Source organism: Semicossyphus pulcher, unplaced genomic scaffold (genome assembly GCF_022749685.1).
Source record: "Semicossyphus pulcher isolate SPU_LCO1_2020_fin unplaced genomic scaffold, fSemPul1.0.p SCAF_8, whole genome shotgun sequence".
In the NCBI taxonomy this organism is placed as follows: Eukaryota; Metazoa; Chordata; class Actinopteri; order Labriformes; family Labridae; genus Semicossyphus; species Semicossyphus pulcher.
Window position 1 is genome coordinate 3974586 of NW_027211759.1, and position 23748 is coordinate 3998333.

General features: G+C 42.2%; 1 protein-coding gene across 5 annotated transcripts; it reads left to right on the forward strand.

Moving 5' to 3' along the window:
* Positions 1-290: 290 nt before the first annotated feature.
* Positions 291-23503, forward strand: LOC138612423 (plasma membrane calcium-transporting ATPase 1-like). Of its 5 annotated transcripts, none has more exons than XM_069685662.1 (20): positions 291-501; positions 4103-4300; positions 5136-5393; positions 6568-6693; positions 7522-7713; positions 9406-9432; positions 13034-13180; positions 14446-14660; positions 15077-15319; positions 17175-17416; positions 17495-17732; positions 18139-18318; positions 18663-18750; positions 19062-19168; positions 19458-19649; positions 21384-21597; positions 21812-22023; positions 22113-22220; positions 22418-22606; positions 23129-23503. In XM_069685662.1, exons 1-20 carry the CDS (start codon positions 306-308, stop codon positions 23501-23503), a joined length of 3747 nt encoding a protein of 1248 aa, XP_069541763.1. In that variant the 5' UTR covers positions 291-305. The 5 variants fall into 5 exon arrangements, with proteins under 5 accessions (XP_069541763.1, XP_069541761.1, XP_069541762.1 ...); XM_069685660.1 differs by lacking the exon at positions 9406-9432 and adding an exon at positions 8685-8695 and having other exon boundaries at positions 306-501; positions 7522-7717; XM_069685661.1 differs by lacking the exon at positions 9406-9432 and adding an exon at positions 8685-8695 and having other exon boundaries at positions 306-501; positions 7522-7672.
* The last annotated feature ends 245 nt before the right edge of the window (positions 23504-23748 follow it).

Below are 23748 nucleotides of genomic sequence, written 5' to 3' on the forward strand. Positions count from 1 at the left end.
CAGATTTTAAAAGCCTTCTCATTTATAATTTGTATCTAAATATAGACTGAAAACAATGCTGAGGACATGGCCTTCCTATCCTGTGTCCGATGTCACCTTTTATTTGCATTTATGCCCTTTGTGTGATAATGTTTCTGTATTTTCCTTTAGGGTTATCTTTTTGTTTTCCCACAAAACCTCAAATAACCTGCTTTTCTTTCCCCCTACAGTCACAGAGTCCCCGACAGGCCAGATCTGCACCTCAGGCTGACCACTGAGTTTTTATATATCGGGAAGGCCTCTATCGAGTCCCTGTGGAAGGAGACATGGCCAGCAACTCTTTTCGTGGGGCCAAACATGGCAGACGCGGCGAGGCCAACCATGAGGCAGAGTTCAGCTGCTCACTACAGGAGCTGCGGTCGCTCATGGAATTAAGAGGACCAGAGTCTGTGACAAGGATTCAGGAATGTTACGGAGATGTTAATGGACTGTGTGCCAGATTGAGGACGTCACCTGTCGATGGTAAATATGTTCAAAGTGTTCCAGTCTGTAAATACTGCATTTAAATTAGAAAATTGGAAAACATTTTGAGGCAACACCACCGATCAGCAGAGAGGAAACTTTTGTCTATGTTGTTAAACAGTCACTGAGTAACTTAAACCAAGGATGCACTGAACATTTGACCAGTCATTTGATTGTTATTGCCATTGATAGTAATCTTATTAAGCACCAGATATCTGCCAGGGATCATCAGCCCACATTAAATGCAGTGTTTCATCGTCAATGTCATTTTAAACATATTATCTGGTATCAATGAAATTAATTTCATCTCAGTGGGCTGAAGACTAAACTGACTCTGACTCACCACTTCTGCACATGTGGTCATGGCGGGGAGGGCAGCCCTTCTTTGAAACTGGAAGAGATGGGAAATACATGTGAAGTTAGCTAACATGTCTCTTGTTGATGACATGACTTTGCTTGGTTCTGAGATGTCTATACTCATCTTCAAAATCACATTTTCACCAAAATACCACCAAGTCCTTGTGTGCTCCCCATTTGAAACCTTCCAGGTATGCGTAGCAGTGGGCACCAAACTGCTACAGAGAGTATTGAGTATTTTCAGTCCACTGTCACCTGTCTAACAAAGGTCAAACTTATCGTTTAAAAATGAACCCCAATAGTTAGTAGATGCATCCTGCTTGATCAGCATGTTAAGGTTTGCTACATGATGACCCTGGTGACCTCTGCTGAACCCTGGAGGTGGTGCTGTGCTTTCATGCAGAGGATGACCAGAGGAGCTTTGTGTTACATTTAATGTTAAACAAAGACTCAGAGCTGCTCTTTTAATGTACACCCTGCTGTTTGTATGTTTTAGCACTAAATTTGATCATTTTCTTCATCATCAGTCTGTTTTTAGATTGGCGACTTTCTATCTACTACACCAACTTCTCATACTTAATTATTACATTTCAGTTTTAGTCCATCCACAGAGACAGGAACTTCCTCACACAGTGACCAGGCCCTTTATTTACTTCAACTGCAGAAGGTAACAAGCCTTCCTTTGAGTCCGGCTCGTATTATAGCAGTCGTGTTTTAGTTTAAGTACAGTTTGGCTCATACCATGAATATATTGTTGAATTGATCAAATTTAAGTGATGGACATGTAAATTATATTTAGTTGACCTGGTTATAATATGAAGAGACTTTACTCAGCCTTGTTTCCCCTGTATTTGGGAGCAGCCTTTATTTGCTTGTTCTTTATTGTGTTGTTTGTGGCCACACGCTGCCATTATTCAAGACTTGCTTTTATCTGATTACAGGCTTTTACTTGAAGGTAATACTGATGTCAACTTAAGTCAAAATTAGCCAAACTTTATATTATGGTGAAGTTCTGCTATGATGGGTCCTATGCTGACCTTCGGACAGTGAATTAAGTGCATGTCATGCTGACTTGTAAATAGTAGACTGTGTGAACTGCGCATTTGTGGACTTAGAGTTTCTAATACGTCTGCCCTTTGACATTTTCCACCTCATCATTAATTCATTCAGTCTGTCTGTCTTGCACACGCTCAGTAAACACCTTCAGCATTTTGACTCCTGCTGACAGAGAGGTAAAATGTCAGCAGCAGCTTGAAATCAGTGGAAAATCCATCACACTGCTTTTCTCCTCTGTGTGTCTTGGTAGTGACAGCGGGGGTTCAGAGTATTCCCACTCACCTGAAAGTATAGATAATTGTAAGCGCTTTGCTTGCGGAGTTTCATTTCAGATATGATGAGGATTTTCAGACATGATGAATAGTAGTGCTTGGTGAAAAACCTGTGCAAAGTGACCGTGTCAGCTGCAGCCATGCAGAAGCTGCAGTGTGTCCAGAGGGATCCCAGCATGTTCTGACGTGCTGTTCTGCTCCACAGAGAAAACCAGTCTGCGCCCTGCTCCCACACAACACCGCGCAAATATACTGCAGACAGACACAAACAAAAGGCATGATAAACCATCTCACGTTTTTAAAAAGTCGTGTTCAAATGATTGGAGCAAGCCAGGTGACCCTAACATAACTTATGCTGCATTTACAATGTTTTCACAGCCTCACTGTTGAGCTGACACAGCTACAGAGCCCAGGTGTTAGAACGTACAACAACAAATTTTGTCTGTGGGACCCAGTAACAGTTATAGTAACAAGTGAAACCGGTCAAACTTTGTCTAAATTGATCACAATCATAAATATATCAAGCAGAACATCTATAGCCAGATGTACCTGCGTCCAAGTTATTCCAGATCACCTTAAAAGCATCCTTGGAGAGAAGTTCCTTAAGTTCCAGGTCTTTCTGTGATTCACTCCATGTAAAAGGAGCAAACTTTTCCCTCATTCAGTTCTGACCTTTGGGACAGATAGTATGAGTAGATCCTGGGACTGAAGATTTTAAGTTCCTGTACTCTTCTGTCCGATGTAGGTTAGAAGGTACGAGAGAAGCATATACCTAAAACAGACTTGGAGAGAAGAGCACACCAGTGTTTTAGTCTTTGTGGGGACAAGGCAGACCATCCAACACGTGCATACTGCAAACAGTGACAAGTGATGTCTTTAAAATTCATGATACACAGTGTCCTGAGCATGTAAGCCCTGAGAAGAGGCGTACAAAACATCTCCATAGTCCAGCACAGACATAAAAGTGGCAGCAACCAATCTCTGTTTGGACTTGAAAGAAAGGCAGGATTCCAAAATAAAAACCCATTTAAGTCTTAATCTTTTTATCATCTGCTGAATATGAGGTGTAAAAGAGAGAGATTCATTGATTTAAAATGATGAAAGCTGGGTTAGCATTACGTGCTAGCAGGCAGCTAGTGAGGCATTTCCTTAGCTTGTACTTCCACCTTTCACTGGTTAATCAGAGCTAAGCGCAGTGGCACTGAAACCAACAGCAAGCAAGCATCCAACCGTCATGTCACATGCAGTTAGGACACGGTGACAACAGAACCTTGTGTGTGTAGTGGCTTGCACCTCCTCAAAGCTCCCTCAGTGTTTATTATCTGCCACGTATACGGCATAATTTACTCAAAGTAGTAGACATTATTCAGTTCTGAAAAAAAATCACAGTTTTATCCTTGTTGTTTTTAAATAAAGATATGTTTTAAAAGCATTCATATACTGAAAGACACTCAGACTATATATAACATACTGTCGTTCGCAGCTCACAGATGAAAACATTTTACTTCTTTGTTATCATTTTTAACATATATCCTTAAAATACAGCCTCTCTGATTCCAGACTTCTGGAAACTTTATAATCTCCTCTAGACATTAAGATAAACATTTGTAAGTTTTGACCAACGATGTCAGTTTGTGCATATGGAGACACTGGTGGGACATCAGACTTAAGTAACGTAAAGTAGAATGGGACTCAAATGTATCCTGCAATTGGGAGCCTAATAATTATGTGACTCACGTTAATGATTACACAAAATGTTAATCACGTCATGACCTATAATATAATTAAAATGTTGGAAAAGTTTAAACTTGTGAATAGTTTAGGATGATGCATCATCTTTAACGCAGGAATAAATATAAAGTCAGAGAACAGAGGAGGACGTGTTGTTGATGCTGTCTTTGTGTCTCCTCCTGCAGGTTTAGATGGAAGCTCGGAAGACATCGACCGAAGGAAACAGGAGTTTGGACAGAACCTCATCCCTCCTAAAAAGCCAAAAACCTTTGTGCAGTTAGTGTGGGAAGCCCTGCAGGATGTCACACTGATCATCCTGGAGGTGGCAGCCATTATTTCATTAGGCCTTTCTTTCTACAAACCACCAGATGCTGAGAGACAAAGTGAGTTTATCTTCATTCTAAATATGTAATATCTGTTTGATCAAAATATAAATTAAGACATTAACAGATTCGGAAAAATGTGTATAATTAGGTTTTTTAATTTAAAATCAAGCTCTTTGTTTTGTATTCTCACACCGTTTCCAACCCTGCAGGGCTGTGCTCAAGTCAGTCATGTCTATAAAAAAATTACACAGATTATCTCTGTTACAGATATTGAATAGTGTTTGATTAAGGGGTCCTCTGAGAAACTATTTATAAAAAGGTCTTTAAAAGGTGTAAATTAAATGAAGCACTCCGATCTGCTGTGGCACCCTCTGATTGGAGGGTCAAGTGGGGTCAGCTATAGCGCCAGCAGGAGCTAGTCAATGTCACAGAAAATCCTGGATTTATTTCTACCTCTAATAGCCTAAAAGCAACCAGAACAGCAACAGAACGAAAGATTGTGTTGTCCAGTTTCTGTACAAATATGTCTGCTACAATTGCTCAAGCTTCACAGCAGATGAAGAGCTGGAGCATCACCAAGTCTCTTAATCAACATACATCCCAGCTCTTAACTCAGCTCTCTTGTTTTTGCGACGCATCGACGCACATTTTACAAGTCGACATATTTCGTGTTCGATGACGTTGACAAGTCGCCCCAGCCCTATTTAAGTTACCTTTAGGTTTTACGACACAGGCCTCTCTTGTCTCTGTCCCCCTAAAAGACTTCGGCATGCAGTTTGTCCGGTATGTGAAAGCCAAAGGTCACTTCCTATCAGGCTGAAATGGTTGAGTGCCAAAAGAAGCAGGAGAATTGAACTAACATTGACGTCTGTTCAAAATCATCTCTGTTCAGATTGTGGTAGTGCGGCTGGCGGCGCTGAGGAGGACGGTGAGGCGGAAGCTGGATGGATTGAAGGCGCTGCCATCCTGCTGTCAGTGGTATGCGTGGTCCTGGTGACAGCCTTCAATGACTGGAGCAAAGAGAAGCAGTTCCGTGGCCTCCAGAACCGCATCGAGCAGGAGCAGAAGTTCACCGTGGTCAGAGGGGGGCAGGTGGTCCAGATCAAAGTGTCTGAGATTGTGGTCGGTGACATCGCCCAGGTCAAATATGGTGAGACAACAAAAAGCATGCACGTATATATCAGAAAGCTTACCACTGGTTTAAAGACGAAGTCTGTCAAGTACAGAAAGTTGAAATCAAAGCTGCTCAGATACATTATTTTGTTGGCTAGTTGTTTGAACATATGCTTCTTAATACATTTCTGAAAATAAGTGAATGTCTTTTGTTATCAGTGTAAAGTTCTGGTCCCAAAGGGGTGGAATGAACTCTGATCAGAGTCATCACCCAACTTCCACTGCAGGCTGAAAGACAACTTTTCACCTCACTGATGTTTCATTTAAAAAGGGCTTTTCATTGTTTGTGTGGTTGGGATCCTTCTTTGACTATGTATAAAAAAAAAGTTAACTATTATTATTCTCAGTCTGGAATACAAATCGCAGTGGATCCTTTCTTTCTGGATCATCCACAGAGTTTAGTTGTAGTTTTCCTATGGACACAGAATAATCATATCCGGAAGACATGTCAGCATAATCTTAACTGTCTTCTGGGGATCATTGAATATTAACATATGAAGATCAGTATACAATAGTCTACATGATAATCCTGTAGATATTGATATTGTGTCTGGTGTGCTGAACAGTTTATAGCTTTGTGACTCACTGAACAGTTTGAGGTCGGAGTTAACAGTATTTTTAACACATGCTGTATATCTTGCACTGATTGTGACCTAAAACAATGACAAAAGGTATTTATAAGGCATTCTTTATCATTTTAGTGTTTGTCATTAACTGAAAAACATCTACAAATGTTTAATCTTTGCATCAAATGAAATGCTGTTTGGTATTCCTCCCCCTCGAGACACAAGAGGAGGTGCAAGCTTGCTCCCAGTTATGGGTTTGAATGTTCTCACATTCAACTTGAAGGCGACAGTAAAGGCTTTAGGACGAGTCCCTCCGTAGGTCCCTGCTTTGAACGGAAACATAAAAAAGAAAAATCACTCTGCTCTTCGTTTCATAGGAAACACCCCCTGATTTTCTCCCTGATCACATCTCAACATCACTATTTCATAATAATCACAAAACACATCAATTAATAATAGCATTGATTGTGTTAGTTTCTCCTCCGGTTGTCATGTGACAGACAGATGATGTAATGATGATGTAACATAATGTCCTGATGAGGGTGAGCTTTTATCACAGACAACCTGTGTGTCTTTGTGTTCCAGGTGACCTCCTTCCTACTGACGGCGTCCTGATTCAAGGCAACGATCTAAAGATTGACGAGAGCTCTCTGACCGGAGAGTCGGATCATGTCAAGAAGACCCACGACAAAGACCCTATGTTGCTGTCAGGTGCTTCTCTCTACTCCATGTGCATCAAATGACAAGCCAAGTTCAATGTGACCTGAGCTGTTATTGTCAGCTCTTACCCACCAATCTGCTGCTGGTTCTCCTCTATTAGATCTGATTATCTTTCTGGTTTTCAAACCTGGAAGCTGAACATTAAATTTCTTCCTTCAAGGAAATTATGCAACAGTAATTCTCCAAAGAAATACTGAAGAAATGGCAGTATTATCAACTTTTTTTCCCCTAACTCAAAGTGAAAAAAGACCTTAACAAAAGGTAGTTTCATGACTGACCCATAACAGTGACAGTAGAGTTATGGTGATTTATAATTCTTGGGGGCATCCTATTGGACTAGAACCACCTGTTGTATGGTTCTCATGCCATGGTCTGCAGACAGGCACACATACCTGCAAAGGGCGCTTTGACCCGGTGGGCCTCTCAAAATATGTAACATCACAGTCTGCAGCCTCGTTTTAAACGACATCAAAAGCATAGTGTTGAAAAAGGATGCGGAAAACTACTTACCGTCATTATACATACATTTAAGAACCACCACTTTTGGCTTTTGCTGCTCTCTTCTTCTGCAGTGGTCTTATCATCATCATCATCATTTCAACACGTTTGTTTAAATACTTGGAAAACACATTGAGGGAGAGACATAGTTTACAACTGTGCCGAGGAACAGACAACAAACTTATATATGCTTATGGTACAAAAGTTCTAACAAGCAACAGAGAAGGGGTCCCTCCTGCAGAACTTACAAAATGTACCATATATAGTGTGTAACACTTAGACCGAAATAACAATGGTAGAATTCCTCTCTCTCACGCTCAGGTACCCACGTGATGGAGGGCTCTGGCAAGATGCTGGTCACTGCTGTAGGCGTGAACTCTCAGACTGGAATCATCTTCACGCTGCTTGGTTCTATTGAAGAAGGTGAAGGTGATGCTGAGGAGAAGGCTGAGAAAGAAAAGAGAAAAGAGAAGCTGAAAGAGGAGCGTAAGAAAAAGCAGAAGGACAAGAAAAGTAAGTTCAGCATACAAACAGGTTTACACTAAGGACAAAATAATGTTCTTTAACACTCCTCATCATTGTTCATAGCTTTATTAAGAACGGCATTACTTGAAATGCATGGATTCCTGGAACAGAGCAGAGAAATGCCACCTCAGCTTGTGATATTGGACAGAGCTCATATTTTAACAACCGATCTGTGAAAGTTCGAGGAACACTTCTAAAGCTCAGTGCACATCAAAAGCGTGTTCAAGAGTGCTGTTTTAGACTCTGTCTAGGACAGCAGATACACTTCTATTATAACATTTGGACTTAACTTTACTTTACATAGCACCTTTATCCTTACCTTTTATATTTTTCCTCTCATTCACATGACTTTTATTTATTTATTTTTATTGTGCAATAACAAACAATATACAACAACAACGCACGACAAGTGTGACAATAACACCAACTACATGACAAGACGCTGATACAATTAGACAAGAACATAAAGACAATATATTGCTGTGTACCAGGGTGGACCAGCCCGCACCCCACTCGCAGGGGGTTGCCTCCCACGAGGCAAGACCGACGGACACGAGCACAGGGCCCCACGGCCCAGGGCGAGGCATGGATCAGAAAAATGATTTTATTTCTGTGCTGTTGTTGATTTTCTGCTTGTTTTGTTTTTCTTTTTCTTGTTTTTTTTCATTCACATGAGTCTTACCTGCTAATTGCAGCAAAATAACATCCCCCAGCTTTCTTTACTCGTTTTGGATGTCAGTAGTAGTTCAATATAGGGAAATCAGATTTTTTGAATAAGACATGAAGGTAAATTTACCTGAATTTGTCAAATGTTACATTTTTGGACTGGACACAGCCATTTAACTTAAAATGTATGCCCAGATCAATATAGAAAAATCATATATCCGACTTGCTATTAAGATTCAAACTTCTCAGACAAACATTGCTCGATCTAACATGACAGGCAGAATGGCAACAAGCAGGCATAAGAGTGATGTAAATGTTTGTACAGCCCAGCTGAGTAAATATGAGGTTTGGAAGAATTGAAGAAGAAAAACGGAAACAAAATAAATGCATTTGAAGCTGTGTAATGTCAGACTCATGTTATCATGAAACAACTAACTAGCCAACAATTTATAAAGCAGAAAGCAGGAAACGGATAACGCGCGATCTCTCGTCATTTTATTTGATAGCGCTAGCATCGTTAGCATGTGCCAGTGAGATGCTACCATGGCAGCGAATTTTTGCCAGCTAATCAGGGAAATGGTGATAAGCTCCCATAAGCTTTGCGAAAAGGAGATGGACACCAATGAGCTGATGGTGTTTGTTGAGCTTTAGTACACGATACCATCACAGCAAGTAACTTAGAGGGCGGAGAAAACTTAGGAAGAAAGCTCTCTGAATTTGAGGGCTGTGGTGGACCACTGAACCAACTTGCTTGTATTGTAGATTTAATACAGTTGTATGCAAACAGTTTCTTGAAGTGGAGAAACTGCTCAGATTGTCATGATCAGGTATGTGAGGAAAAACTCATTGCACTATCAGAGGATAGCCGAGAGCAGCACTGCAATAATGTGGTAATCATGAGCTGGACTCAACATGTCGTCTGAATGGAGCCTCGTCATATGTTCTTGTCGGTGGTTTTGTACCCGATATGTATCTGACTCACTAATGGCTGTTGCATGTTTTTTCCTTTTACAGAAAAAAAAGATGACAAAGGCAACACAGGTGAGCAGCACACTTTTCATTACTGTGAGTTACATTACATAACACTGAATGGAAGTGAGGGTTGTAGTGAACAGTGGTGGCTTCAGATGTTTTTCTTGAGGCTGGCTCCTGGTTTATACACTTGTCACTGTGGACTCCTGGTTTCTTTGTGCTGCTTCTAAGGTGTACAACAACAGCTGGTAACATTTTGAGCTGCCCCCAAATAGTGATGACGAGTCTTAGGTGGCCTTGTGAGAAACGTTTGCCTGTGAGACGATTTATCATGCGAAGTGAGTCTGTCTTGTGTGAAAAGCGAAAAAGTACTAAGATTTTCAGGCGGCCACGGTGAAGCACATCCTCCCCATGGGTTGTTAAGTTAATGTTGTCGGTATGCACACTTTATGGTACATAGTTTTGTGAGTGAAGGATGGAAACCTGTGGAGCAGCGTCTTTTCTTACATGTGTTGTCATGGAAACTGCCTGCACTACATGCTGATTCGACCAAAATTTAGCCTTTACTAAATAATTACAAAGAAAAGCAAAATCGGTCGTATACTTAAAAAAACCCTGGTGTCATACAGACTGTGAGAAAGCATCAGACCAGTTTACCTTGCCTACTGTGTCCTGACTACCGTGACTACCACAATGCAAAGTGCTGGAATGTTCACAACAACTTAATTTGATTACACTTAACTGATCAGGCTAACCTTATCAGACTGACTTTAGCTCGTGTATGGGTGAAACGACACACAGGAGACATGAGGACATTTTTGATGTACGTTTTTTTGAAAATCTGTAGCTGTTGCCGGGGGGGAAATGTTTGCAATATGACCAAACAAATATGGACATGTACACAAACAAAAACAAAGTTTTAACTAACATTACTCTCTCTGCTAGCACCACAAATGTTGTCTGTTATAGTCACAGGATGTGAAACCAGTTGATTTTTTTAGGCTAATTGGTTATGGTATCAGATCAATGCACTGACTGGCATACTCTCTGATACCCAATAGAGCATTTTAGGCTACACTATCAAAAGGGTGATACCGATACTGTACAAGCAATTTAATTCTTGATCTGTATACTATGACAAGCAGTAGTACGTACTGCATACTGTGTAAACTGGTAGCCTTAGTCTGTTTTTTGGCTTGTGAATTGCACAGTACAAATAATACACAATCTTTAGTCTGCAGTTAAATAGTTCAAATAAAAATACTCCAGAATTCTGCATCCATTTTACCTGAAATGATTTGTGAATATGTTTGGACAAGTATCCCAGCATGCATTTCACATCAGTGAGTGGCGATGGGGAGGATATAGTGGTGAGGTAGATGCATTTAACTGATACACTGCATGGATATCATTGCATACTCAGATTTTGGTTAGATATGAATTAACACATTTTTCTACCTAATTACACACAGCGACTTCTGCAGTCCTTTGTCACTAAACTTTGAGTAGTGAACAACGTATGTGTTTATTGAAAAATTCTGCTTGAAAATGTAAATAATCTATCCTTTATAGAATCAATTGTTAAACCTCCTCTTATACTTTGGTGTTCAGACTCCTGACTTCAGCATTACAACTTCAACATCCCAGGAACATGCGATCAAAGTCAGCATTAAGCACAAAACTGCCACAGCTTAATTTATAAAACGTAATCAATATGCACTCACATCTCTTGTTATATTATGTGTTGAGATCACTGTTTCATAGAAGGAGACCTTTAATTGAAGAAGTAGATGTTTATTACGGTCTGTATTAACTATTTAACTATTTAATGGGGAACCTGGACATCATGATTTGGCACATGGTCATCGTTGTTGCTGTTTGGCCAGCCAGGACGTGCTAGGTCCTATGATGTGCAGGACACATAATCAGGGTTGGTTTAAAGGAGGTGGCTCAAAGCCTCAGGTGGCTCTGAGGTGGATCTGAGGTTCACAAGGCAGTCACACAGGTGTTCATTGTGTTTTCTGGTCCCTGGTGGGCCCTCCTAGCTCCTTGTGGTCCCACATGGTGGAGTGTGTGTCCCTGTGGTCTGAGCAGCAGCAGCAGGTGCTCCTGACTCTGTTGATGGTGATTAGGAGCAAGCAGATTATCGGCCTTAAGCTCGGCAGCTGCTTTCTTCTCCTGCCTGCTGCTACTGCCTGGCCTGTCCACTAATAACCTCATTACTGAGCTGGGATCAGCAAGCTCACACACACAGAGACACACACACACAGATACCCTCACTCTCTGACATTGAGCTATGTGTCATTTGACTCTGTAGTGCCGTTAATTGTTGTCATGGTGATCCGGAGGCAAAAGAGATAATGCAGTCTGGTTAGTTAGTCACTTGATTAGTTTTGAAGTACGTTAGTTTGGAGGTTGGCTCCGACTCATATAAACATTTATCAACACAAATTATTAGAACAAAGCTGAAAAACACAGGTAATGTTGTTGACAGTTCATATTAGGACCCTGCCAGCCACTGGTCATCCTGTCACACTCTGTCTGTTCGCTCCATTAACACTTTTAACACGGAAAGAATTATAATACTGGTGATTTGTCCACCAAAACCAATGTAGTTTTTTTTTTTTTACTTTATTAATTTTTTCACTCTGTTAGTACAAACATGCTACACACACAAAGGCCAGAATTACAGACATGCACAAAGCAGAACCAGTGGACATGCATTAATGGAGGGATGTCAGAGTGAGGGGGCTGCACATGGACATGTGCCCCGTGCAGTTGGGGATCCGGTGCCTTGCTCAAGGACACCTCGACAGTGCCCAGGAAAGGAACTGGAACTTTTTTACTTGCTGCTGTCTTATCATTTACTTTGCTGTCAGTGTCATTTACTTCAATTACAGTTATCAGAACAACGTCATTCTCACCATGTTGAAAATGTTGGTTCTGTTTAACACTCATACTGTTCTCACACACAGATTAATTCCTGTCAGTTCCACTTTTCAGATTTTTCCATTACTATTAAGTCTACGACAGTGAAACTCAGCTTTTCATGCTAATATTTTACTTTAAAACTTCCCATTGGCTCAAATTCAATAATCCCTCCGTCTTCTTTTATTTTTTTATTCGGAAACATCTGCAAAAAGATTGATTTCATTGATAACAGCTAAGCAGCAAACTAGAGCCAGTTGCTTTAGCCGTTTTTTATGATGGACCTATATTAATGATATTGGCTTCACTTGACATAGAGTATTGTAGCGACCAGAGGGGGTGCCGTCGCGTGAGGCACAAAGCATTATGGGACTGTTGATGTTCACATTGTTTTAAAGTGTTGTTTTAATGACAGTGTGTTGAGCATTGTGGTTATGTTGGTGTTATACAATATGTTTTCAGTGTTTGTGTGGCTAGGAAAGCATTACAGTTTATCTAGCAATGTAGCCACCATGACCAAGACTCATGTTGATTAATGACCTGTGTCCATATATAATATGGCTTAGCTTGATTAAAACAGTACCACATGTAGTTCAGCAGTGTACGGAGCACAAGTGTTGTTTAAAGTGAGAAGATGTCTATCTCCCAACTTTCTTGTCCTCGCTAGCTCGCCACAGTATAAACTGATGGTTTGTGCAAACACCTGAATGCTTTCTCCGTTCGTTTTTTGTGTCCTCCGTAGGAAAAAACGAGGATGGAGCCACTGTGGAGATGCAGCCGCTCAAAGAGGACGGAGAAGTAGACAAGAAGAAGAAAAACTTACCAAAGAAGGAGAAGTCAGTCCTGCAGGGGAAGCTGACCAAACTGGCTGTGCAGATTGGAAAAGCAGGTACGGACAAAGAGCTGGACACATGATGAATACAGTGGGAATATCACACTGGCACTACATCTGAGGGCTGAACACCCATATCCAAGGATCCGTTGTGCGTGTGTGCTGCCAGTATTTATTTAACCCCCTGGTATGCGTATGGTATTTACGTAAGTATGAGGTTTGGTATGGATTTATTTTGGTTGCTTTATGAAGTCATCTTCATAGAGCTGCAATAACTCCAAACAAGACTTCTGACAACATTATCTTGGGCTTTCAGAAGCACTGATCAACACAATTTTCTGACATTTTAAAGACCAAAATACGACCGTAAATTCTCAAATAGTGGGCGGGGCCTTTATTTACCTCCGCTGCAGAGGGTACCAGGCTTTTATATGAAGCAGACTTATGTTAGAGACAGGCCAGTATTTCTAATTCCCTCTGTACATGTGGTAATGTGCTGTTTTTTCCAGTACCTGATTCTTTTCGGATCAATGTTACAGCTATAAGCTAGATCTAAAATTCAACTTCAGATTAATTTCCTGACGAAAGCCGTTTAAATGTCCAGACTTCCTTAAATGCATCAGATCGATCCGACCTCCGTTTAATAAACGAGCAAGTGGTTTTTCTTCTCCTCTTGACCTGACAAAGCTTACATATTTACCTTTTACTAATCTGCACCATGATGTTGAAATTTCAGCAAAGACAAGACCCGTTAGTTAAAGTCAATCACAAGAAAAACTGGTTCTTTTTCTGTAAACAATGCAGCACGCAGAAAAGGAAGTCTTGACGTCATTCACTGCTGCTCCGGTTAGCTTGCACCCGCAGTGGCAAATACATTTACAATTGTTATTTATTTGGCTTTTTTCCCCGGCCTGTGTTTGGGGCTGGCGTTTATTTGTTTGTGTCGACCACACCCCTGGCTATTTATTGAGAACTGGATTTTATTTGACTACCAGCTGTTATTTGAGAATTTACAGGATTTGCTTAATTGGGAATATAATTCACAGGTTAATCGACAGTAATAATAGCAATAATTTCGTTGCACATTTAAAGGCTACAAATAGTAAGAGTGTGGTAAAATAGTATTGTTTCACTCTCCCCCAGGGGTTGTGCTGCTTGGTAGTGACAAATCTTGATATATCACTCTCAGTCCTACGCTGATGTAGGCTAAAGTTAAGGGAGTCTCAAACACTTCTAAGAAAAGGCCCAGAAAACAAATCATTCATCATCGTCATGATTATATCTAAACTGAGCTCTCTCTCTGTCTCTCTGTGTGTCTTCAGGTCTGTTTATGTCGGCTCTCACAGTCCTCATCCTCATCACTCGCTTCCTGATCGACACCTTCTGGGTGCAGGGGGTTCCCTGGACCAAAGAGTGTATGCCTGTCTACGTGCAGTTCTTGGTCAAGTTCTTCATCATCGGTGTGACAGTGCTCGTCGTAGCTGTACCTGAAGGTCTCCCTCTGGCCGTCACCATTTCCTTGGCCTATTCAGTCAAGGTCTGTCTGTATACAGCACTATACAGCCTGTCACTCTAAATATACACAACTGCATTATACAGTCCGACAGCCTAAACACATTCAGTCAGATCATTCAGTTTCCTTTAGCTATGTTCCATAGGATTTTTGTATTTACTAAAAACTGTAACTGTTTATGGCCATTATAATATGTTGAACATTTCTCTTATATTTGAACGGACAATCTCGAAGATTTCAGTTACGTTCTCTTGGCCGCCCCCTACTGGCGATATAGGGTGATTACGCACGGACACTTAAAGATTATTACTTTAAGATATAATTTTACCACTCATTTATTGTACATGTTGGTTGCATCAGTGACCCCCTAGAATAGTGCTGATGGGCCCGTTTAATAAATTCAGAATAAAGCTCTTAACGATGTTTTCATCCTTCTTCAGAAAATGATGAAGGATAACAACCTTGTCCGTCACCTGGATGCCTGTGAGACGATGGGCAATGCCACGGCGATCTGCTCTGACAAGACGGGCACCCTCACTATGAACCGCATGACGGTGGTGCAGGCATACATCGCAGGACGCTTCTACAAAAAGGTGCCAGAACAGGACCTGATTCCTGCCAATATCCTGGACCTGCTCATCCGAGGAATCGGGGTCAACTGCGCCTACACCACCAAGATTATGGTAAGCTATAAAAATAGCTTTCCATTCAGGAAGTGCTGTGAGGTAAGCATTTGGCCTAAAGCGAAGGATGGTTGGAAAGTTGCCACAGCAGCTCAGGCCTCATCTGATCACTGGCTCCTGGATCCACTGCATATATCCTCTGCAAAGATCCGAGCACAGAGGAGACAAACAGGTCACCTACAAGGCTCACAAAGTACCATCATTTCCTCTCTGCCAGCTCATTGCTGAGAATGCTGAAGCAATTATTTTCATTATCAAATAGTCTTGTTTGAAGAAGTGCAGTTTGAGAAAAAATATCATGTGAACCTTTATTAACTTTCTGTTTATATTTTACTGTTTATTGGCTAATTTAAAACAAACAGGGCTTCCTCTTTTCTCCTGTTTTTACTCTGTGTCTCGATTATTTTAAAAGTCCCAGTGACTGAGTGCATGTGACAGCAATTGGCAGCCTAATATTAGTATTTTTTTTAGCCACAGCTGAATGTTGTGTGTAGATGTTAAAACTCTGTTTTACAGCTGTGGCTGTTCCAAAAAAGTGACCGCAGAGTCACAAACCAAAGCTCACCCTTTGAGGTTTTGCCTAAATCATATAACAGGTGCACTGCAGCTTCAGCCAGTACAAGATAAGCATATATCTGCTATACGAACAGTAGACATACCTTTTACCTGTTACCTGTTACCTGTGGCCATTTCAGGCACAGGAAACTTGTGCTTGAGTGAAAGTGACCGTATATTATCTGTTGTAAAGGTTGTAGAGACACTGAACACTGTTACCTGTTTTGTGTTTTTGAAAGCTTTGTTGCACCCATGCTGTTGAATCAATGTTTTATATATATATATATATATATGTATATGTGTATATATATATATATGTATATGTATATATATATAAGGGCTGTCAATCGATTAAAATATTTAATAGCATGGTTGTCCATAGTTAACTCGTAATTAATCGCACCTTTTACCTGTTGTAAATGTACCTTAAAGAGAAGTTTTTAATCCTCTTATCAACATGAGAATGGACAAATATGCTTCATTTATGCAAATGTATGTTTATTATTACTGCAACATTACAAAACAAAAAAATACTGTCCAGAATATTCTACAGAATAACCTCAAAGATGCTGCCTGCTCAAAAAATATGCTGAAAGCAGAACATGGCAAGCATCGCACATATCAATGATTTCTGTGAGAAGCACATCACATGTAGGCTTACTCAGTCTGGATGACCCTCTTTCTAGATGCTTATTTCTTCATTCCACAGTTTAACTGTTCTCTCTTCTTCACCTTAATTCACGTTTTAATTCACAAACAACTTTCATCCGATCACTTTGCTTTGCTTCAGTCCCCCCAACACACCTGCACCTCTGCTCTCTGCATGGCTTCTGGCCCCGCCCCCTCTTTCTGTCTGTCTCTCTGTCTGCTGTGTTGACTGTCTTCATCAGCAGTCTGTTTAATTAAGTCACAAAAGTTAAATATTTTCTCTCCCAATTCAGTTCTGACAGCACGTGAGCCGCGTGTGCACGAGGGACGTTATTAATGACGCAGCGATCAAAACGATCGATCGTTACTGAATGACATCTGCACCTTTTCTAAGCTTTATAAAGAGCGACAATCAGTGCATTTACAATAGGGACATACGGAGATACACAGTAGGAGTGTTTACATTGCGTTACAGAACTGCATGTGATTGTGTGCAGACAGAGAGCGTCCTGATGTCCTGTGACTCCTGTCACTGTTTCGTTATTAACGCATTAACTTTGACAGCCTTACTGGGATTTTCCTGCACAATGTAAAGACGTCATTAAAAACTGAAACATATGTTGCAATTAATTATCCACTCTGCTTCCTGCAGCCTCCAGAGAAGGAGGGCGGGCTGCCTCGCCAGGTGGGAAACAAGACTGAATGTGCCTTACTGGGATTCTCCCTCGACCTGCACCGGGACTACCAGACCGTACGCAACGAAATCCCAGAGGAGAAGCTCTTCAAGGTCTACACCTTCAACTCTGTGAGGAAGTCAATGAGCACCGTGCTAAAAAACCATGATGGCAGCTACCGAATGTTCAGCAAGGGGGCCTCTGAGATCCTGCTCAGGAAGTAGGTTTACTGCTGCTGCTCACACCCCTCTGTGCTCAGTTAAAGGGACGATCACGTGACTCTTTCCTGTGGTTACAGGTGCTGTAAGATCCTGATGGCCAGCGGCGATGCCAATGCCTTCAAACCTCGGGACAGAGACGAACTGGTGAAGAAGGTGATTGAGCCTATGGCTTCAGAGGGACTTAGGACCATCTGCCTCGCCTACAGAGACTTCCCTACATCTGAAGGAGAGCCTGACTGGGACGACGACGGTCACATCCTCACCGGCCTCACCTGCATCGCCGTGGTCGGCATTGAGGACCCTGTACGACCTGAGGTACGTCAGCCCTGTCTTTAACAGGAACCAGTGAATCACAGGAGCAATACAGTAAGAGTCACTACTCACAGAACACCGGAGGAGCTGTCTGAAACAGAATGGTCTGTTGTTTTCTAAGACTCTCTACGGTTTAATCTTTATGTACTTCATGACTTTATATAAAAAGTGGATTCACCCATCTCTTCACACCTCAGGGTGCAGTTCATCTGTCAGAGCAAACTGCAGCCCACAGAGGGTTTGTGACATCATTGCTGCTTGTGAAGAATCTAACATCACGTTTAAGATGCTGTACTCTTAAAGGCTGTCAAACATGACCTATCAGTGTTCTATTATCTGTCCAAAGCACTCTATTAACCTTTCATGTTGACCACTGCTTACTTCTGTTTTCTTCTGTTGTTCTCATCAGGTGCCAGAGGCCATCAGGAAATGCCAGCGGGCCGGTATCACTGTCCGAATGGTGACGGGAGACAACATAAATACTGCCCGGGCCATTGCCACCAAATGTTGCATCCTGCATCCTGGAGAAGACTTCCTGTCTATGGAGGGCAAAGAGTTTAACCGACGGATCCGCAACCAACTGGGAGAGGTCAGACAGATAAAGGCTTGCCAATAAGGCAGCAGTGTCTGTCCTAATCTGAACCTGAAGTGGCTTGTCGATCCTGCACTAGATTGATTGTCCCCATGAAATGTTCAGATTGTGGCTGTAATGAGCACTGCATCCTCATTTTGTGTACCTTCTGTGTTTTGAATAGTTAAAGGTGCCTGAGACAGACACTACAGATTCTGAAGTTAGAAAAAATGCTATTTTTGTGGAGCACACTGTTTTTTTTTAACCCACAGCTGCTACAGGGAAACCTAGCAGCACTTTAGTCTGATAAACTGATTTAAGCAGCTAAACTCCATATTTGTGTCTTCTGGCTTTTTCTGCAGATCGAGCAGGAGCGCATCGATAGGATTTGGCCTAAACTGAGAGTCCTCGCCAGATCTTCCCCAACGGACAAACACACCCTTGTGAAAGGTTAGACACACTTTATGCAGCTCAAAGAGGGCAGGGGGAGACGGGCAGTAAGGTAGATGTAGGGGTATGAGTGATGGTGGGGTTTAGACGAGTAGAGCAAAGACATGTGTTTATACAGCACAATGTATTCTATGATATAACAATAGAAAAATGAACAGAAAACAAACTTTAAAGTGTGAAAAAAGCCCTGTAATAAAATGAAACAAATAAGCTCAGCAGTTAGGGTTTCTGTTGATCTTAAGGCCTTCGGCGTTAGTGCACACCTTTGATCCTTATTTGGTCTATAAGTGTGTCTCTGTGTCTGTTTTCAGGTATCATCGACAGCACTGTGCTGGAGCAGAGGCAGGTCGTCGCAGTAACTGGAGACGGTACAAACGACGGCCCTGCCCTCAAGAAGGCGGATGTTGGTTTTGCCATGGTAACTATCACAGTCGATGTGACTGGGAGGAGTTTTTAACTGGTTATGAAACACACTAACTTTAATACTGATCGGCTCCATATGACCTACATAAGTAAACCATACGCTCAGCAACAAGATATTACTTCTATACATGCAGCTGACATCGGGGTGGAATCTGACAAAGAGATTTACACACTCAATAACTCCGTTATTCACAAGTTTCACAGTGAGTGGAAGCAGGACGGGGATTCTGTCCACAGTGTAAACCTAGGTGAATGTAAGCTAACCTGCCTGCTTTGCTCCGCAGGGCATCGCTGGGACAGACGTGGCGAAGGAGGCATCTGACATCATCCTCACTGATGATAACTTCAGCAGCATCGTGAAGGCCGTGATGTGGGGCAGGAACGTCTACGACAGCATCTCCAAGTTCCTGCAGTTCCAGCTCACAGTCAATGTGGTCGCTGTCATCGTGGCCTTCACCGGAGCCTGCATCACCCAGGTGCTGCCTACAAAACAGCAGTAACATTTGACTGCTTAATAGTAAAGTCTTCTTAGCAAAAGTAACTTTGTCAGAGAAGGCAGTTCCTAGCTTAGAAACTTTGTTATCACATGGACAGTTCAGACGAATAGAAAATTATGTTTTTGCTTTTTAGATCAAATTAAATTCAGCTGGGAAAGGGTGACGTTTGATTTAATGCACCGAGTGGAGTTTGGCTACATTTAAACTGATCATAACAATCCTGCACAGTCGAGACTGATTAGTATTAAGTCATAAATATGTGATGTTAAACATCATTTGGTTGACCATTAATGTAATTAGGGTCCCTTTATCACTACAGGTACGACAGACTCGTACTTAAACCCTATTAAAGCAGGCCTCAGGAGAACATTGACTTGATCTTGTTAAAATGCCGAATGAGGTAACACAATGGTGATTGAGCCTACGGCCCACTGATGAAAGCCTTTGCATTTGCAGTATTACAGTCTGGGTGTCTGTGGCAACTTTTGCGGAAAAATCACAAGCAGCGCCCAGTTAGTGACGCGTTTTCCATCAGCCAGCAGTGGTTGGTCTCTCAGAGAGGGTAGGCGGAGCTAAGCGGCTGCTTTTCCGCTCTCTGCAAGTGTTGCGAGTAAACAGTAATCTACTATGGCTGAACAAACAAAGAAAAGATGGATGACTACAGATACAACTTCAACAAGAAGTGAAAATCCAAAGAAGAAGAAACAAACTCGACGCTCAGATGAAGCAAACAGTCTGAAAAGGAAAGCGGCCGTCAGCCAGGAAAATCAAGAGTTACAACAAAGGGAGCCAACCGTGGACGTCTGGTTAAAATGGGAAGTGTACTCCTACAATTACTGTTACCGTTCGCCAAAGGTGCCGCCAAAAGAGAACGTAACTGAAATTAGACCTTTAGAGTTTTGAAGCATTTGAAGACACTCTGTTGGCACTTTATTTTCATTTCTGATGAAACTATCAAACACATTTGCTCTCTGCTGATAAAAGAAAAAGTTAGGGCCCAATCAGACAGAGCGTGCACCGCACTGCCTTTTCTGTTAAAAAAAGAGCAGCTCGCTGCGCCTTTTTTTTCTACAATTGTTAAGGCAACCACCGAATCATTAGCTGTCATTAACCTAACCGTTATATTGTAAACTGACAGAAGGCCCCCCTCTACATTGATCCGATTGGACAATGAGAAAAAACACCAATGACATCGGGCGCTTTTTTACTTTGAGATGTTTTTTCAACTCGAGGCGCACAGAGCGGAAAAACGCGAGGCGCTCTGCAACGCAAAAGCGCAGCACGCAAAAAGCCTCTCATTGAAAACAATGACGAGCCGCCCCCAGCTGCGCTCTGTCTCATCGGGCCCTTATACGTCTTTCAACTTTCTCTGTCAAGAGCCTGCAGCTGCAGTGACTCTGAGCTGAAGACAAACAACATGACAGATAACATGTAATGTACATAAATACTCTGTTTAAACTCCAACATTTAAACCTGTATGAAGTAAATAAGAATGAAAACCAAACACTTAGGTGACTCATCAAATACTAATTATATAGTTATAATAAGATAATTTAGTCTAAAGTTACGTGTAGTTATGTCAACATACGAGCAAATCCAGAGTTTTCAATGAACATAGAAAGTTCTGAAACACCAGGTTGACGGGCTTGTGCTTTCTTTGCTGACAGACACTGCTGTGTGTGTGTGTGTGTTTGTGTGTGTGTGTGTTTGCAGGACTCTCCCCTGAAAGCTGTGCAGATGTTGTGGGTAAACCTCATCATGGACACCTTTGCGTCACTGGCCCTCGCCACTGAGCCACCGACGGAGGCGCTGCTGCTCAGGAACCCTTACGGCCGCAAGAAGCCTCTCATTTCCCGCACCATGATGAAGAACATCCTGGGACACGCCATCTACCAGCTGACCATAATCTTCACCCTGCTCTTTGCTGGTCAGTGAACACATCACAGCTTCTTACATTTGGTTTGAAAACAATCCCTTAACTCACTTTTCTCTCTCTCTGTTTTTTTTATATATAAATAATAATAAATAAATAATAAACTCAATTATTATAATCAAATTAACTTCATGATTATTTATGTTTAAATGTGACATTATATTGTTCTCTTCGCCTGCTCAATGGCCTTTCACTCTCCCACTTACAGGTGAGAAAATATTTGACATTGACAGTGGCAGGAACGCCCCGCTGCACGCCCCGCCCTCTGAGCACTACACCATCGTGTTCAACACGTTTGTCCTGATGCAGATCTTCAACGAGCTCAATGCCCGCAAGATTCACGGCGAGAGGAACGTCTTTGAGGGCGTCTTCAACAACCCCATCTTCTGCTCCATTATCTTTGGAACCTTCACCATACAGGTGATCTGTGAGGGACGACACACCAGGTCAGGTTCATCGTGTGAAGTGATTAAACACTACCTGTATAATGTTGTTTCTCTCTTCTGTAGTTTGTCATCGTGCAGTTTGGTGGTAAACCTTTCAGCTGTGTGAGTCTGAACCTCGAGCAGTGGCTGTGGTGCATCTTCCTGGGCTTCGGCAGCCTCCTGTGGGGACAGGTGAGACACCTTTTTTTGTATTTTTTTTTAAGAAGATAGAAGACGTGCAATCATAGAAGAAGAAGAAAGTGACCTGTTCTTTTCACACAGCTGATCATCATTAAACAATAGAATGTATCGCCAAACCTTCAGGTGGTCTCAGGAACACAGCTGCTGTTTTGATAGAGGTGTAATGTTTGTTTCTGTCTCCCTCTCAGCTGGTGTCCAGCATCCCCACTAGCTGGCTGAAGTTCCTGAAGACGGCGGGTCACGGAACGCAGCAGGAGGAGATCCCCGAGGAAGAGCTGGAGGAGATGAAGGACCTGGATGAGATCGATCACGCTGAGATGGAGATGAGGAGGGGACACGTGCTCTGGTGCCGCGGCCTCAATCGCATTCAAACACAGGTATGGTTTCTCCTCGGGAGGAAAAATCCAACTGGGTACTTCCTCATAACAGTGACCGTTGTGATTATGGCTATAATGACTTTCTATATCTGATAGCATCTTTATGGGAATTGAGTTGTTTTTGGGCCAGCCTCAAGTCGCCAACAAATTATCTTGTTTTTGGCAGATCTGGGTTTGTTTCTTTTAACCTTTGAACTAATGTTTTCTTTACCATTTGTAGGAATAGAATCCTGTGTGTATAAAAAAGATAAGCTATAAATTGGTAATACTGTAGCATTTAGCTACAGTGGCTAATTTCCATCTACTTTAGTTTGGACTCAGAGACTCATTGTTTTTGTAAAATTGAAGCTGAGGAAACATGTGCTGCATGCTCTCAGATTTTTTCTAACTTTGAATCAGCTTCAGTTTTTATGATGATTCATAGTCAGAATGGACACAGAAAACACGGATCTTCCTTTAACCTCCTCCTGCTGCTCAGCCACTCCATTAACCCTGAGCTGACTGTTGTCCTTCATCTTTCAGATTCGTGTGGTGAATGCCTTCAGAGACAGCATGTCTCCCTACGAAGGTCTGGAGACGCCCGAGTCTCGCAGCTCCATCCATAACTTCATGAGCCACCCAGAGTTCCGCATCGAGGACTCGGAGCCTCAGATCCCCATGATCGATGAGGGCGACGGCGAGGGCGAGGACGAGGCCCCTACCAAACGGAAGTCCATCTTTGTCCTGCCACTACTGACCGGACTGTCCAACCTCCCAACCAACCAGAACAACAACGCCATGGACCGCATCGTTCCACTGCATAAGGACGCCTCCAGGCCCGGTCTGATCTCAACCAACTCAGCGAATCTGCCGCCTTGTCCGGGGAGCCCCCTGCACAGCCTGGAGACCTCGCTGTGAAGCCCCGCTCCCAGACCTGAGCACTTCCTGTGACCATGGTCTGTTCGTACTGTTTGTAACGACGAGAGTTCTGGTTCTTCTGAGAACCGAAGCATGAAATTCAATGAAATTTTTAAAAAAGACTCGTCTAATTGGTTCTTGTCAGGAGTTCACCTGATGTTTTTTTAGAATCCAGGAAGCAGAAATGTTCCCAGGTGTGTTTGTGGTTGTTCACAGAGCAACGGCATGTTCACACGGACTGATGA